General features: G+C 41.5%; 1 protein-coding gene across 7 annotated transcripts in view; it reads left to right on the top strand.

Annotated features, from left to right (window-relative positions):
- Positions 1-9881: 9881 nt before the first annotated feature.
- The window catches only part of SCUBE2 (signal peptide, CUB domain and EGF like domain containing 2), a 93864-nt gene continuing 90671 nt past the window's right edge, over positions 9882-13074 (top strand). For 6 of the 7 annotated variants that reach the window (XM_072985747.2, XM_072985750.2, XM_072985754.2 and 3 more), the window contains exon 1: positions 9951-10164. In XM_072985747.2, the coding sequence (XP_072841848.2) occupies positions 10032-10164 (133 nt within the window). In that variant the 5' untranslated portion in view covers positions 9951-10031. Of the gene's footprint in view, positions 10165-13074 lie in introns of all 7 variants that reach the window. The other variant, XM_072985746.2, reaches the window with a different exon arrangement.

Here is a 13074-nt window from a genome sequence, read left to right as displayed (position 1 = left end):
CTTGGGAAGCTGGAGGTGGTCAAACAGGAGATGGCAAGAATAAACATCGACATTCTGGGCATCAGTGAACTAAAATGGATGGGAATGGGTGATTTCAACTCAGATGATTATCATGTCTACTATTGTGAGCAAGAATCCCGTAGAAGGAATGGAGTAGCCCTCATAGTCAACAAAAGAGTGGGAAAAGCCGTAATGGGATATAATCTCAAAAATGATAGAATGATGTCAATACGTATCCAAGGCAGACCTTTCAACATCACAATAATCCAAGTTTATGCACCTACCTCCATTGCTGAGGAGACTGAAACTGAACAATTTTATGAAGATTTACAACACCTTCTAGAACTGACACCGAAGAAGGATGTTCTTCTCATTCTGGGGGACTGGAATGCTAAGGTAGGGAGTAAGGAGATAAAAAGAACAACAGGGAAGTTTGGCCTTGGAGTTCAAAACGAAGCAGGGCAAAGGCTAATAGAGTTTTGTCAAGAGAACAAGCTGGTCATCACAAACACTCTTTTCCAACAACACAAGAGGCGACTCTACACATGGAAATCACCAGATGGGCAACATCGAAATCAGATTGACTATATTCTCTGCAGCTAAAGATGGAGAAGCTCTATACAGTCAGCAAAAACAAGACCTGGAGCTGATTGTGGCTCTGATCATCAGCTTCTCATAGCAAAATTCAAGCTTAAACTGAAGAAAGTAGGAAAAACCACTGGGCCACTCAGGTATAATCTAAACCAAATCCCTTACGAATACACAGTAGAAGTGAAGAACAGATTTAAGGAACTAGATTTGGTGGACAGAGTGCCTGAAGAACTTTGGATAGAGGCTCGTAACATTGTACAGGAGGCAGCAACAAAAACCATCCCAAAGAAAAGGAAATGCAAGAAAGCCAAGTGGCTGTCCAACGAGGCCTTAGAAATACCAGAGACAGGAAGGGAAACAAAATGCAAGGGACATAGGGAAAGTTACAGAAAACTGAATGCAGACTTCCAAAGAATAGCAAGGAGAGACAAGAGGGCCTTCTTAAATGAACAATGCAAAGAAATAGAGGAAAATAACAGAAAAGGAAAAACCAGAGATCTGTTCAGGAAAATTGGAGATATTAGAGGAAAATTTTGTGCAAAGATGGACATGATAAAAGACAAAAATGGAAGGGACCTCACAGAAGCAGTAGACATCAAGAAGAGGTGGCAAGAATACACAGAGGAATTATATCAAAAAGTTTTGCATATCCCGGACAACCCAGACAATATAGTTGCTGACCTAGAGCCAGACATCCTGGAGAGTGAGGTCAAGTGGGCCTTAGAAAGCCTGGCTAACAACAAGGACAGTGGAGGTGATGGCATTCCAGTTGAACTATTTAAAATCGTAAAGGATGATGCTGTTAAGGTGCTACATTCAATATGCCAACAAGTTTGGAAAACTCAACAGTGGCCAGAGGACTGGAAAAGATCAGTCTACATCCCAATACCAAAGAAGGGCAGTGCCAAAGAATGCTCCAACTACCGGACAATTGCACTCATCTCACACGCCAGCAAGGTTATGCTCAAAATCCTACCAGGTAGGCTTCAGCAGTATGTGGACCGAGAACTCCCAGAAGTACAAGCGGGATTCCGAAGGGGCAGAGGAACTCGAGACCAAATTGCCAACATGCGCTGGATTATGGAGAAAGCCAGAGAGTTCCAGAAAAACATCTACTTCTGCTTCATTGACTATGCAAAAGCCTTTGACTGTGTGGACCACAGCAAACTATGGCAAGTCCTAAAAGAAATGGGCGTGCCTGACCACCTTATCCATCTCCTGAGAAACCTATATGTGGGACAGGAAGCAACAGTTAGAATGGGATATGGAACAACGGATTGGTTCAAAATTGGGAAAGGAGTATGACAAGGCTGTATATTGTCACCCTGCTTATTTAACTTATATGCAGAATACATCATGCGGAATGGCTGGACTGGAGGAATCCCAAGCTGGAATTAAGATTGCAGGAAGAAATATCAACAACCTCCGATATGTAGATGATACCACTCTGATGGCGGAAAGTGAGGAGGAACTAAAGAACCTTGTAATGAGGGTGAAAGACGAGAGTGCAAAAAACGGTCTGAAACTCAACATCAAAAAAACTAAGATCATGGCCAGTGGTCCCATCACCTCCTGGGAAATAGAAGGGGAAGATATGGAGGCAGTGACAGATTTTACTTTCTTGGGCTCCATGATCACTGCAGATGGAGACAGCAGCCCCGAAATTAAAAGACGCCTGCTTCTTGGGAGGAAAGCAATGACAAACCTTGACAGCATCTTAAAAAGCAGAGACATCACCTTGCCAACAAAAGTCCGAATAGTCAAAGCTATGGTTTTTTCTGTAGTTTTGTATGGAAGTGAGAGCTGGACCATAAAGAAAGCTGACCGCCGAAGAATTGATGCCTTTGAATTGTGGTGCTGGAGGAGACTCTTGAGAGTTCCCTGGACTGCAAAGAGAACAAACCTATCAATTCTAAAGGAAATCAACCCCGAGTGCTCATTGGAAGGTCAGATCCTGAAGCTGAGGCTCCAGTACTTTGGCCATCTCATGAGAAGAGAAGACTCCTTGGAAAAGACTTTGATGTTGGGAAAGTGTGAAGGCAAGAGGAGAAGGGGACGACCGAGGATGAGATGGTTGGACAGTGTCATCGAAGCAACCAACATGAATTTGACACAACTCCGGGAGGCGGTGGAAGATAGGAGGGCCTGGCGTGCTCTGGTCCATGGGGTCACGAAGAGTTGGACACGACTAAACGACTGAACAAACAAAACACATGACATCAGCCTAATGGCCAGTGTGGCCTTAGGTAGTCACAACCATGTCAGATGCTCTTTGTTGTGTTCTTGGGCACCCACTGTCCTATTTCTTGCCAGGCTACCAAAATTTACTCATTGTTGCCTTGAAAACCACTGAGCTCCATCTGGTTTTCACTTCTATTGTTAGGAGACCTTGCCTGTTGCCCATCTCTTTCAGTACCAGCAGTTTCTCCTCCCTTCCTCCCACTATGGGAATGGTACTGTTCATCCTGTCAGTACCAACACGACTTGTCTCTTAAAAGGAGAGATGAGAATGCAAGCAGCCAGCCATGTACTATACATCCAAATACATTAGAAGTGGTGTCGGTTCTAGATAAGCCCATACAAATAATGCTGGAAAGATATATGTGAAGATTCTCAGTCATCCAGGTGAGGTTATCTGGAAGTTCAGTCATGGCAACTGGACTTCTTTCTTATTGGGTTGAAACATTTCACTACTCATCTAAGTAGCTTCTACAGTCTGAGGAGAGTTGCTAGGAGACCCCTGATATATCCCCCACATTGGTTTCACTTCCCCCTGGTCTGAATAGGCTTCTTAGGTGGACGGGGTGTGTGTGTGTGAGTGAAAATCTGTCCAGACCAGAGGGGAGTGAAACCAACATGGAAGATATATCAGGGGTCTCCTGTCAACTCTCCTCAGACTGAAGAAGCTACTTGGATGAGTAGTGAAACGTTTCAGCCTAATAAGAAAGAAATTCCGTTGCCATGACTCATCTTCCAGGTAATGCTGGAAACAGTTTATGATATTAATGTTCTGAGTAATTTTAAATATTTCTCTAATCAAGGTTTTGAATATAATTAGAGCTGCTGTGTAAGAGGGAAAATATTGCTGAGTGGGAGATAAATCTTAGAGGAAATAGCATTCTATTTTGCTCTGATCACATTTGATTTGAAATCAATGAGAATTGGGAGTTATTACAAATGTTAACAGCTAAAATCAGCACAGAAATGGATTGATTTCTTCTACTGTGGTCCCCTCGACTGTTAAAAATGGTCAGAACTTCAAATTATCAGAGATTTTAAAAGATTTTTGGCATAAAGTATCAATTTCCTATTGAGTTCATGAAAACAACCTATCAGATCATAAGCTGCAAGTTGCTATGTTGTGGGAACATCTAATCTAATCAGATCTAGAACTTTTATCTAACAATTTTGGCACCAAGGCTATCCGTGACACCCGTGGCAAGTACTGTAAGTAGTGGTAGTCGTGACAGATTAGAGATTGGTAGCAGAACCTCCCCTCCCCTTCTCAGTGCACCAGGATCTCCCTCTACTGTGCCCTCCAAGTGTAACTAAAACAATGTGATGGGGACAGAAAGGGACAAAGAGTTCCAAATAGGAAGAAAGCAAATGGGGGCAGGGGGTGAAGACTTGGTTTCTTCTCAAAGAAGCAGAATGGAAAAAGTGGCTAATGCGCCCCGCCCTGCTGCCTCTTTGCTTTGAGAACCATCCTAAATCTACTTTCTAAATCTTGACAAATCTTTTCTCTTTTTATGTGGCTGTATTCCCTCCTTTCTCCTGCTTCCTCTTTTCTCTCTGGCAGATGGGAAGAGTGTTAGGAGGACAGGAAGAGTCTTAAAGTGTCTAAAAGACACACATGCATACACAGTTATGAATAGTGGAGGAAATATTTCAAAAAGCACAGAAGTTCTAGACTCAGTACCTTTCTGTGCTAGACACTTAAGGAGGTGGGAAGATCCCATTTTAGACTAAACTACCTTTTCTGGGGAGAGTGACATGTGTGACTAGGGTGGGGATTGTGTATGTTTGTACCCTGGGATTTAAAAAGGCTGGAGAAGATACAGGTCTTCACCAAGTTGGGCACCAGAATTGACAGAAAGCAAGACAAACTAATGGGAGCCATGTATGGGCAAGCAGGTGGGAATGCCTATTCATGTGAACTAGGTGAAACATAGTGGTGCGGGCAACTGAACTTGCATGGTGAAATGTTGCTTGGTGAACTTGATTGAGCTCCATTGTTAAAACAACAGCAGTTTTTCCTCCTTCTAAATTTGGGAACAGCGGGACGAAGTCTTGGTTGCTCCTCTGTAGTTACAGATCATATTGATTCACTATGCATTTCATTGCTGAGCGTTCTCTACATTCTGTGCTGTGTTGGGGGGGGACAACCCTGGCAGATGATTTTGTATATCAGGTTACTGCCATGGGAGACATGGGATGAAAATATTAATAGCAAGTAAACTGGAGCTACTTTGGTTTAGTTTTTAGCACTTCATCATAAGATGAGCTATCATGGCATAATTTTGCACATTTGCCCTGACATTTAAGATGGCACAATAGAATTGGAAACCTCCACAAGGTAATGAGAAGATGCTCAATCTTGCTCAGTCTTCACAACCAAAAGAATCAAAGCACAAATATGACTGGCTAGATGGTTACAAACAAACAAACACTGGTGGGACTGTTGAAATTATTCATTGTGTCAAATCCTTGCATTGCAATTATATATTTTTTATTATGAAAGAGAATAACACAAAATTTTAAGGGCTACAAAATTAGACTGTGTTGTTTTTACTAAAATACACTGGAAGAAAACTTGTTCCAAATCTTTTTTTAAAAAAACAAACCACATACCTGCATTAGAAAAAATATTGTATGCTAAAAAGAGTTTCTGCTTAACAACAAAATTTCCTCCCTAGTCCAAGTTTCCATAGAGAAACTGCAAAGCCATTTTATTTTTCTCTGCTTTCAATTTGGTAAAAAACCTGGAAGAATCTCTTAAGGAAGTAATTGGCATCTTGCTGCATTTGTAAAGAGCTTTGACTGTGGTTTTAAAAGGTTAACCATATACAATAGAATTGTTTCTAATTGGTTTTTAAAAGATAATAACTTGGTTTGTTTCAAAACCAACCAAGCCTGATACTCCAGTGATAAAGAAGTAAGTGTAATTTATGGTGACCATTAGGGAAGGAGACAAAAGACCTAAGGAAAGTTTCAGCACTTGGCAAAATATGTCTGAATGTCTCGAAATAGCCTGTTGTTTCTCCCAGAGCAAAACAAAAGAGAAGGAAAGGTAAGAAAGTTGTCTTTCTTCAGTAAATGGTAAAAGGTCATGAGACAAGAGCACCAAGAAGAAAGTAGCAGTAAGTACTAGTGCTGCTGACTAACAGGCTGTATTTAGAAATATCTAAAGACATTTCAGTTTGCTTAGAAATAGCTAACTCTTCATAGGTTCAAGCTGCTAATGCATTTGTGAAATCCTGTTATATATCAAATATTTAATTACAATTCAGAGACAGAAAAAAGGGCAGGTTAAAAAAGAGAACAGGCAGCTTTTTAGGCATTAAGAAATATATTGAGAAAGTTACAGACTTAAATGTATCTCCATGCCAAAAAAGAGGCTACAAATGAGATTACTTTCCTCAAATGTCCTGTCGATTTACATGGAGCTAAAAAACCTACCAAATATGTAGGTAGGATTTTAGCCTTGAAGTATTTTATGTGCAGCAATTCATTGCTTTTTAAATGCATGAAGAAAGGCCTTAAATTAAGATTAGGTAAAGGTAAAGGTTCCCCTTGACAATTTTTGTCTAGTTGTGTTCGACTCTAGGGGGCAGTGCTCATCCCCGTTTCCAAGCCATAGAGCCAGTGTTTTTGTCCGAAGACAATCTTCCATGGTCACATGGCCAGTGCAACTTAGACACAGAACGCTGTTATCTTCCCACCGAGGTGGTCCCTATTTTATCTACTTGCATTACATGCTTTTGAACTGCTAGGTTGGCGGGAGCTGGGACAAGCAACGGGAGCTCACTCCGTTGCGTGGATTTGATCTTACGACTGCTGGTCTTCTGACCCTGCAGCACAGGCTTCTGCGGTTTAGCCCACAGCGCCACCACATTCCTTGGGAAAAAAAATTAAGATTACTGATAGGTAAAATTGCAGAGATGTTTTCATAAATGGGTTTTGCTGGTTTCTAAATTGAAGCAATAATGTTTTGTTTTGTTTTAAACTGAAGACAAGTTGATTCCATTTATGACAATCCTTCCCAGGTTTTCTGGGTATAAAGTACTCAGAAATGGTTTACCAATCCCTTGCTGAGATGCAACTCCTGGATTGTGCAGCTTGCACAAAGCTGCAGAGGCTAGCTCTTTTGTTGGTGAGGGAAGCATAAACAAATTTCAATGTGATGGTGCCATGTTGCATTTGCACCTGGAGTACTGGGTATATGTGAAGGGAGGATAAAGGTAAGATAATAGAACAGAAAATACATCATCATCATTATTGTTTTTGTTGTTATTGTTATTATTATTAACACCAGGCACAGTCAAAATTATAAAAATGACTGATATTATATAACAGATACAAGTTTTAATAAAAAACGTATATGTTAAATATCGACTCAGTGGGTATGCTGTTAATATTGCTGTTTTTTGTAGCTCTGATAGTGTGATTTCTGAGGTCTGCAACTGCCTATAGTACTGTGTGAAGTTTCTTTATATTGTTCCCAAAGTCCCAATGGCTATGGGGACCACTGAAGTGTTTTTTTTCTAGAGGCTAGATGTTTCGATTGCCAGGTCTCTCTACATTATTAGTTTTTCCAGTTCTTTATTTTCAACTCTGGCGTCCTCTGGAATTGCAATGTTAATGATCCAGACATCATCATCATCATTAAAGACAAGAGATTACTAGATTTTTTTGTTGTAGCTTGGTTGTAGCATATATCCAGTATGGAGGGAAGTACTGGTGGCAAACAAGGTGGAAAAGACTTATAAAGGGGAAATATGAATTTTCTTCATCCTGAGTTTGATATAATAATGACGCTTCCAAGCAGACATTGGAGAAGACACTGAAATGAGATAAATAATTCTAGAGTGTCAAGAGACAATGGAGCATCATCTGCATACAGAAGATCCTGAAAGACAAGGAGATGAAATCCTGTTGTCTAAGTTATACAAAAGGGTGATGACATCACCAGCAAGAGGCGATATGTTGTAATTTAAAATTCCTAACTTCTATCTCACAATTCTTGTCTAATCCTGTTCATCACATGAAAGCTATAGAGCCACAGGGCAGAAGGAGGAAGTCTTTCATTACAAAAAATCTCACCCTGCCAGTAAAGTCTTCACCATTGTGCAGATGTAATATATGCAACATGATTTGGCTCAGATTTTATAAGATCACTCAAGAAAAGTTATTAGAGAAGAGAAAAACAGAAAAGCAAGTACAGATTCTTTAGTCACTTCAGCAGGGGGAGGGAAAACAGAGGCTCTGTTCCATCTATAGAAACACTGATCAGTCAGGTTAAAAAAAAAAGAAATTAGCTGTAGACCTAATCATGAGACCTAGGGAGTAAAGGAGTCATGCAGGGAGTAATTCTAGACTTCATATTGAGATTATATCTTTATAGGCCAACCAAAAGAGCACAAAAAGAAGACTCTGAAAGACATGGGGACTGGAATCTTTTGTATTAAACTTATTGAGGGGATAGAGTTCAGTACCTTAGAATGATAACACCTTAAAGCACAAGCGAAGATCTGAATTCTTTGCACTCTCAAAATCACAATCATCAGCTGCCAGAGAGAAAGTCAAGACAACACAGTAAATTGTTTGTTCCAAAAATTTTGAGGTGGAAATTAGAAAGGAGTTGGAAGATTGAGATGGATGAAAGAATTATGTATTTATTTATTGAGAATGGGAAAAAATAATAAGGAAGGAGATACCCTAGTTGATTCTGTGGTAGAATGGAGGTACAGTGGAGGAGGAGGAGGTATTCTGGAAACTGGAAGACTCTTTAAAATTATACTGTATTCTGGTTCTGACATTGTTTTAACACTATGATAATATCAAACCGGTGGTCCCTGTTTATAATGCCTTGGTAGCAGGCATGTTCATATTCCTTTTTAAAAAGCTGTACACTTTGATTTATTGTTTGTTGACTTAAATTTTGATTTTGTTTTTTGGTGGATCCCCCCCCCCTTTACATTTTAAGTCACCTAGCATTTGTTCTTGGGCCAATCAAAAATTTATAAATGAGACCAACAGGGCACATAAAAATACTCCTTAGATATTTCACATACTTTGGAAACTGGGGTCACCATAACACAATCAATTTAACAGCAGTGACACAGGTAACACAGACAGGTGGCAGATTAGGAGGAGGCAACACAAATGTGTAATGATTAAAGTTCACCAACTCTTTCATCCTCTTAACAGCTGCCTGAGTGAAGGTATTAAATGTTAGGAACAGAGATGAGAAGAGTAGCCAGTTACAGCTGTGCATTGAACATGAACCCAGTCCCCATGTTTGGTGGTTAAAAGTACCTGCACAGCTTGTGTAAAATTCTCCAGTCACCACTTTGTTGGGAATCTGGATATACAATACTGTCTCTAACAGCGTGAATTGAATGCTGACATTCTGAAAATGGCACCTCCCTGCAGAAGAGGATTTGTATCAGAGGCTACTGGGTGCAAAGTGCAAGTTTAACACGTGTATCTCCATTTGTCAAATTCAAGGAATGACATCAACATCCGTGAAGCTTCCCACGTGGAAAAGGTTCACCTGCTCAGGTTGGTCTGTCTTCATTCTAACGCAATGACACTTTGCTCAACGGTGAAGTCCCTCTTGTTGGGTTAGACAGCTATGAAGGGTTGAGAACTGGCTCCAAGTAGAATGATTCTTTGAATGTATTTTAAAGGTTGGCGTTTAAAATATGGCGCAAATCGGAGTATCCTCCTTAACCGTTCACATGATAGGGTCGCCCCTGGAAAGTAAACCGTGGAGGAGGATACTCCAATTTCCCCGAGTCATCTTCTTACGGTTACTTTGCAAGTCCAGACGGCCCACTGAGTGGGTCGTCCAGTGGATCCAGACGGCCCACTCGTTCCAATGCTCCATGACTTTAAGCTTAATTTTGAGGAGATCCGACCTCTCTGACACGGAGCAGGAGAGCAGGAAAGAGGAGTCCGCAGCCGGGTCCCCCGATCGCCTGGCTTTCCTCCCAAGCCAGGCAGAGCTCGCACCGGGAGGCCAGGCGGCGGCGGCGGCGGCGGCGGGGCGGGCTGTGACAGACGCCTCCCCTCGCGGAGGCGCGCTCGGTTGGGCCCCAAGGGGGCGGCAGCCTCCTCAGGAGGAGCGACCCACAACGGCGGCGGCGGTAGCAGCAGCAACAGCAGCAGCAGCAGCAGCAGAAGGAGCGCTCGGAGCGGAAAGGGCCAGCAGAGCCATGGGGTCTGGACACCGTCGCCCTGTGGTGGCGGCAGAGGCGCTTTTCCTGCTGCTGCTGCTGCCGCCGCCGCTCCTGCTTTTCACCGCCCCTCCTCAAGGACAGCTCCGAGCTGCCGGGCTCCTCTTCCCTGGTTGGTATCCGACTCGAGGCGGCCGGCGAGCGAGGTGGACGCTCCCTTGCGGGGCGTGGGTGGGCGCGCGCGCTTCGTCGGCCCCGCCGGGTGGTGCGCGCGAGGGTCGCCGCGGGCTGGGCACTCGCTCGGGCGGCAAAAGCGCGCGAGCCGCTTTTCGACGAAGCCTCTCCTGAGGAGTCCCTTTATCGACGCCTGCGAGTTAAAAGTTAGGCTTGCTTTGGGTAGCCACCGCCAGCGGGTAGACTTTGTGACACTCGTGGAAAACCCAACGAGGCCAGTCTCGCCGAGGATGGCCGGGCCATGCCATTGACCCTGGGGCTAGCAAAAAAGAAAAAAGACGGTCTTACGATACTCTCTAGGCACGGTTGGGAAAATTCAAGGAGGAGTGGGGGGGGGGGGAAGGCAACATATGTGACACTTTAAAAACGGCGTGGTTGACACCGGAGATGGAACGGCACTCATTTTGGCGGCAGATTTCAGTACAGTAATTTCTGTGCGCTTCACTTCTAGGTTGATTTCAGAAATAGAGAGACTTCCGTTTACGCAGCAGAAATGCTATGACATGTGCATCTGAAGCGTGATTTTGGTGACACGGCCTTTTATCAGCCACAGCCTCACGGGTCTGATGAAAATGGGTTATGGCTTGTGTGAGACTTAATCAAGGTGTCAAGGTGCTTCCAGATCAGACTTCCCTGACTGATGCTGTTGTCATTCTTCATTCCAGTATTATAGAGCTGGTCCAAACGAAGACATATTTCACTAGAGCCTTACCAAGTATCCCCAGCCCTCCGCCCCAATAAGCAAAAAACAAAGACAGTTAAGGAGGAAGTGTTAGAATAGCTTTATAATATCTTTGCAAGCTATCAAGCCAAAAGCATACTTAGATTTTCAGGGGTCTTGGCACTTTGTATTTTTCTTTAATTTAGTGAGAAAGCTCATTTGCTTTTATAAATTGCTTAAGTCTACAGTATAACCTGTTCTAACTTCTTGAACAGGAATCCTCTCAAGTGCTACTTTACATATAAATTCTTAACTGAAAACTAGAAAGAAAAAACAGTGGTTGCAAGACCATGAAATGTATCATATACATGTGTATATAGAAGTAAACTGAATTTTAATTTACTTTCAAGTAGACACGTGTGGGAATTTGGCATTAATAATATTCTTAGCGGGACAGTTTTTAGAACATGATTATAGTCCTGTCTACCCTAAACCTGATATTTTCCAAATAAGTGGCATAACTTTGAATTGGGGTCAAAATGTTGTCTTCATTGTTTAGTGGGCTCTAGTTGATTTATAACATGGAGTTGTGCAGTGTTGGATATTATGACAGAAATGTTTACACACTACTAGAATGTGAAAAGCAGCTGGCACGGGGAAGAGAAATATGTGATATGAAAATATTAGTTATTTGACTGAATAGGAAATTCAGGTATTTTGCCATAACCATACTTTTCTGTAGTTTTGTCAGTGCATTTAAGTGCACAGTCTGAAAGACATATTTCTTATAGGCATTTTTTGTTACTTCAATTTTTTGTGGCTTCAAGCAATAGATATCTTGAGAACTTGTTGAAAACCAGCTATAATAATTGCATTGTGTTTGGGTAAGAATTGGTTAACTGATGAAAAAAAAGTCAGTCTCTGAAATTTTCCCCTGCATGGTATCTCTTCGTGAGTAGTAGTGAGTACAATAGGATATCCTGTAGCCATAAACATAATATGAAAGAAATATAGGCTGAATCAGGATTGTATACGTTGCATTATAAACACTATATGGTGTGTGGAGAATTTCCAGTTCATGGTCCCCTTCAAATTTGCTAGGGCCTCTTAGGGAGCCATATGACCTCCACTGAGAATGGCTGCATAGACCATCTTGACTGCTGACATTGGTGTCAGCAACATTCAGGCTGCCTTTTGCTACTAAAGTATGGCATCCTTTTTTTCTCCTAGCAACATGGGCACAATGTTCTGCAGTGATATCAGGCCATTTCCTAATGTTTTATACTGCAGATAGAGAAGCGCAACATCCCACATTCATAAACCTGAGAGTTTTTTTTAAAATAAATGAATTATATATTTCACAAATACATTGCATTTCATATGTCTTCTTTGCAGTTAGAGATTATGGAACTTTTTATAGAATATCCATGCCTGGAAAAGTGTATCTTATGTTATTTGTGAAAAAATAATAGGAAGGAAAAGAGCAAGACTGAATAAGAGATGGATTGCTTTCCTAAAGGAAGCAATGGGCTTGGATTTACAAGAATTGAGCAGGACTTTTGAGGACAGGACATTCTGGAGATCTCTCATTCATAGGGTTGCCATAAGTCAGAGGCAACTTGATGGCACATAACAACTTCAATTTGTGCCTTTAAATGAGACACACACAAAAATTCCTCTACTCTGGTATCTTTGGCTCATAATAAGTACATTTGATCCTACAAGGCACAGGAGGCTGAAATAAAATGATATACAGTACTTGCAGTTATCTTATAAAAATAATATTTTAATCTGTTTATGTGCAATTAGTATATTGACACAGTTGTATAAAAATAGGTGTTGTGAATTTAAAGGAAAACTATTTCCAAGTAAATCTTGGTAATTTAAACAAGATAAATATTTTGAAGACTAGAATCACAGGATCTGTGAGGTGAGGTGAATGCTTTTCTTCCAATATAAGGCTGTTTGCAGTTTGTACTGTACTTGTAACATATATGTGAAATTACAGAGTATCCTGCTTGCCTTTCTTGTCTCCTTTTCCACCATCCTCCACTGTGAATTCCACAACATCTAAAGAACAACATATTACTCATACCTCCAGTATAAGAACACTTTCCTAATTTTCTCAGTATTTGTTATAACTTGAGGTTCTGGTTTCCTATCTAACTTGCTTTGATACTTTTACTA

The sequence above is a fragment of the Pogona vitticeps genome, chromosome 1 (assembly GCF_051106095.1).
Source record: "Pogona vitticeps strain Pit_001003342236 chromosome 1, PviZW2.1, whole genome shotgun sequence".
NCBI lineage: Eukaryota > Metazoa > Chordata > Lepidosauria > Squamata > Agamidae > Pogona > Pogona vitticeps.
The sequence above is the reverse complement of the archived record's forward strand: the minus strand, read 5'-3'. Positions and strand labels throughout refer to the sequence as shown.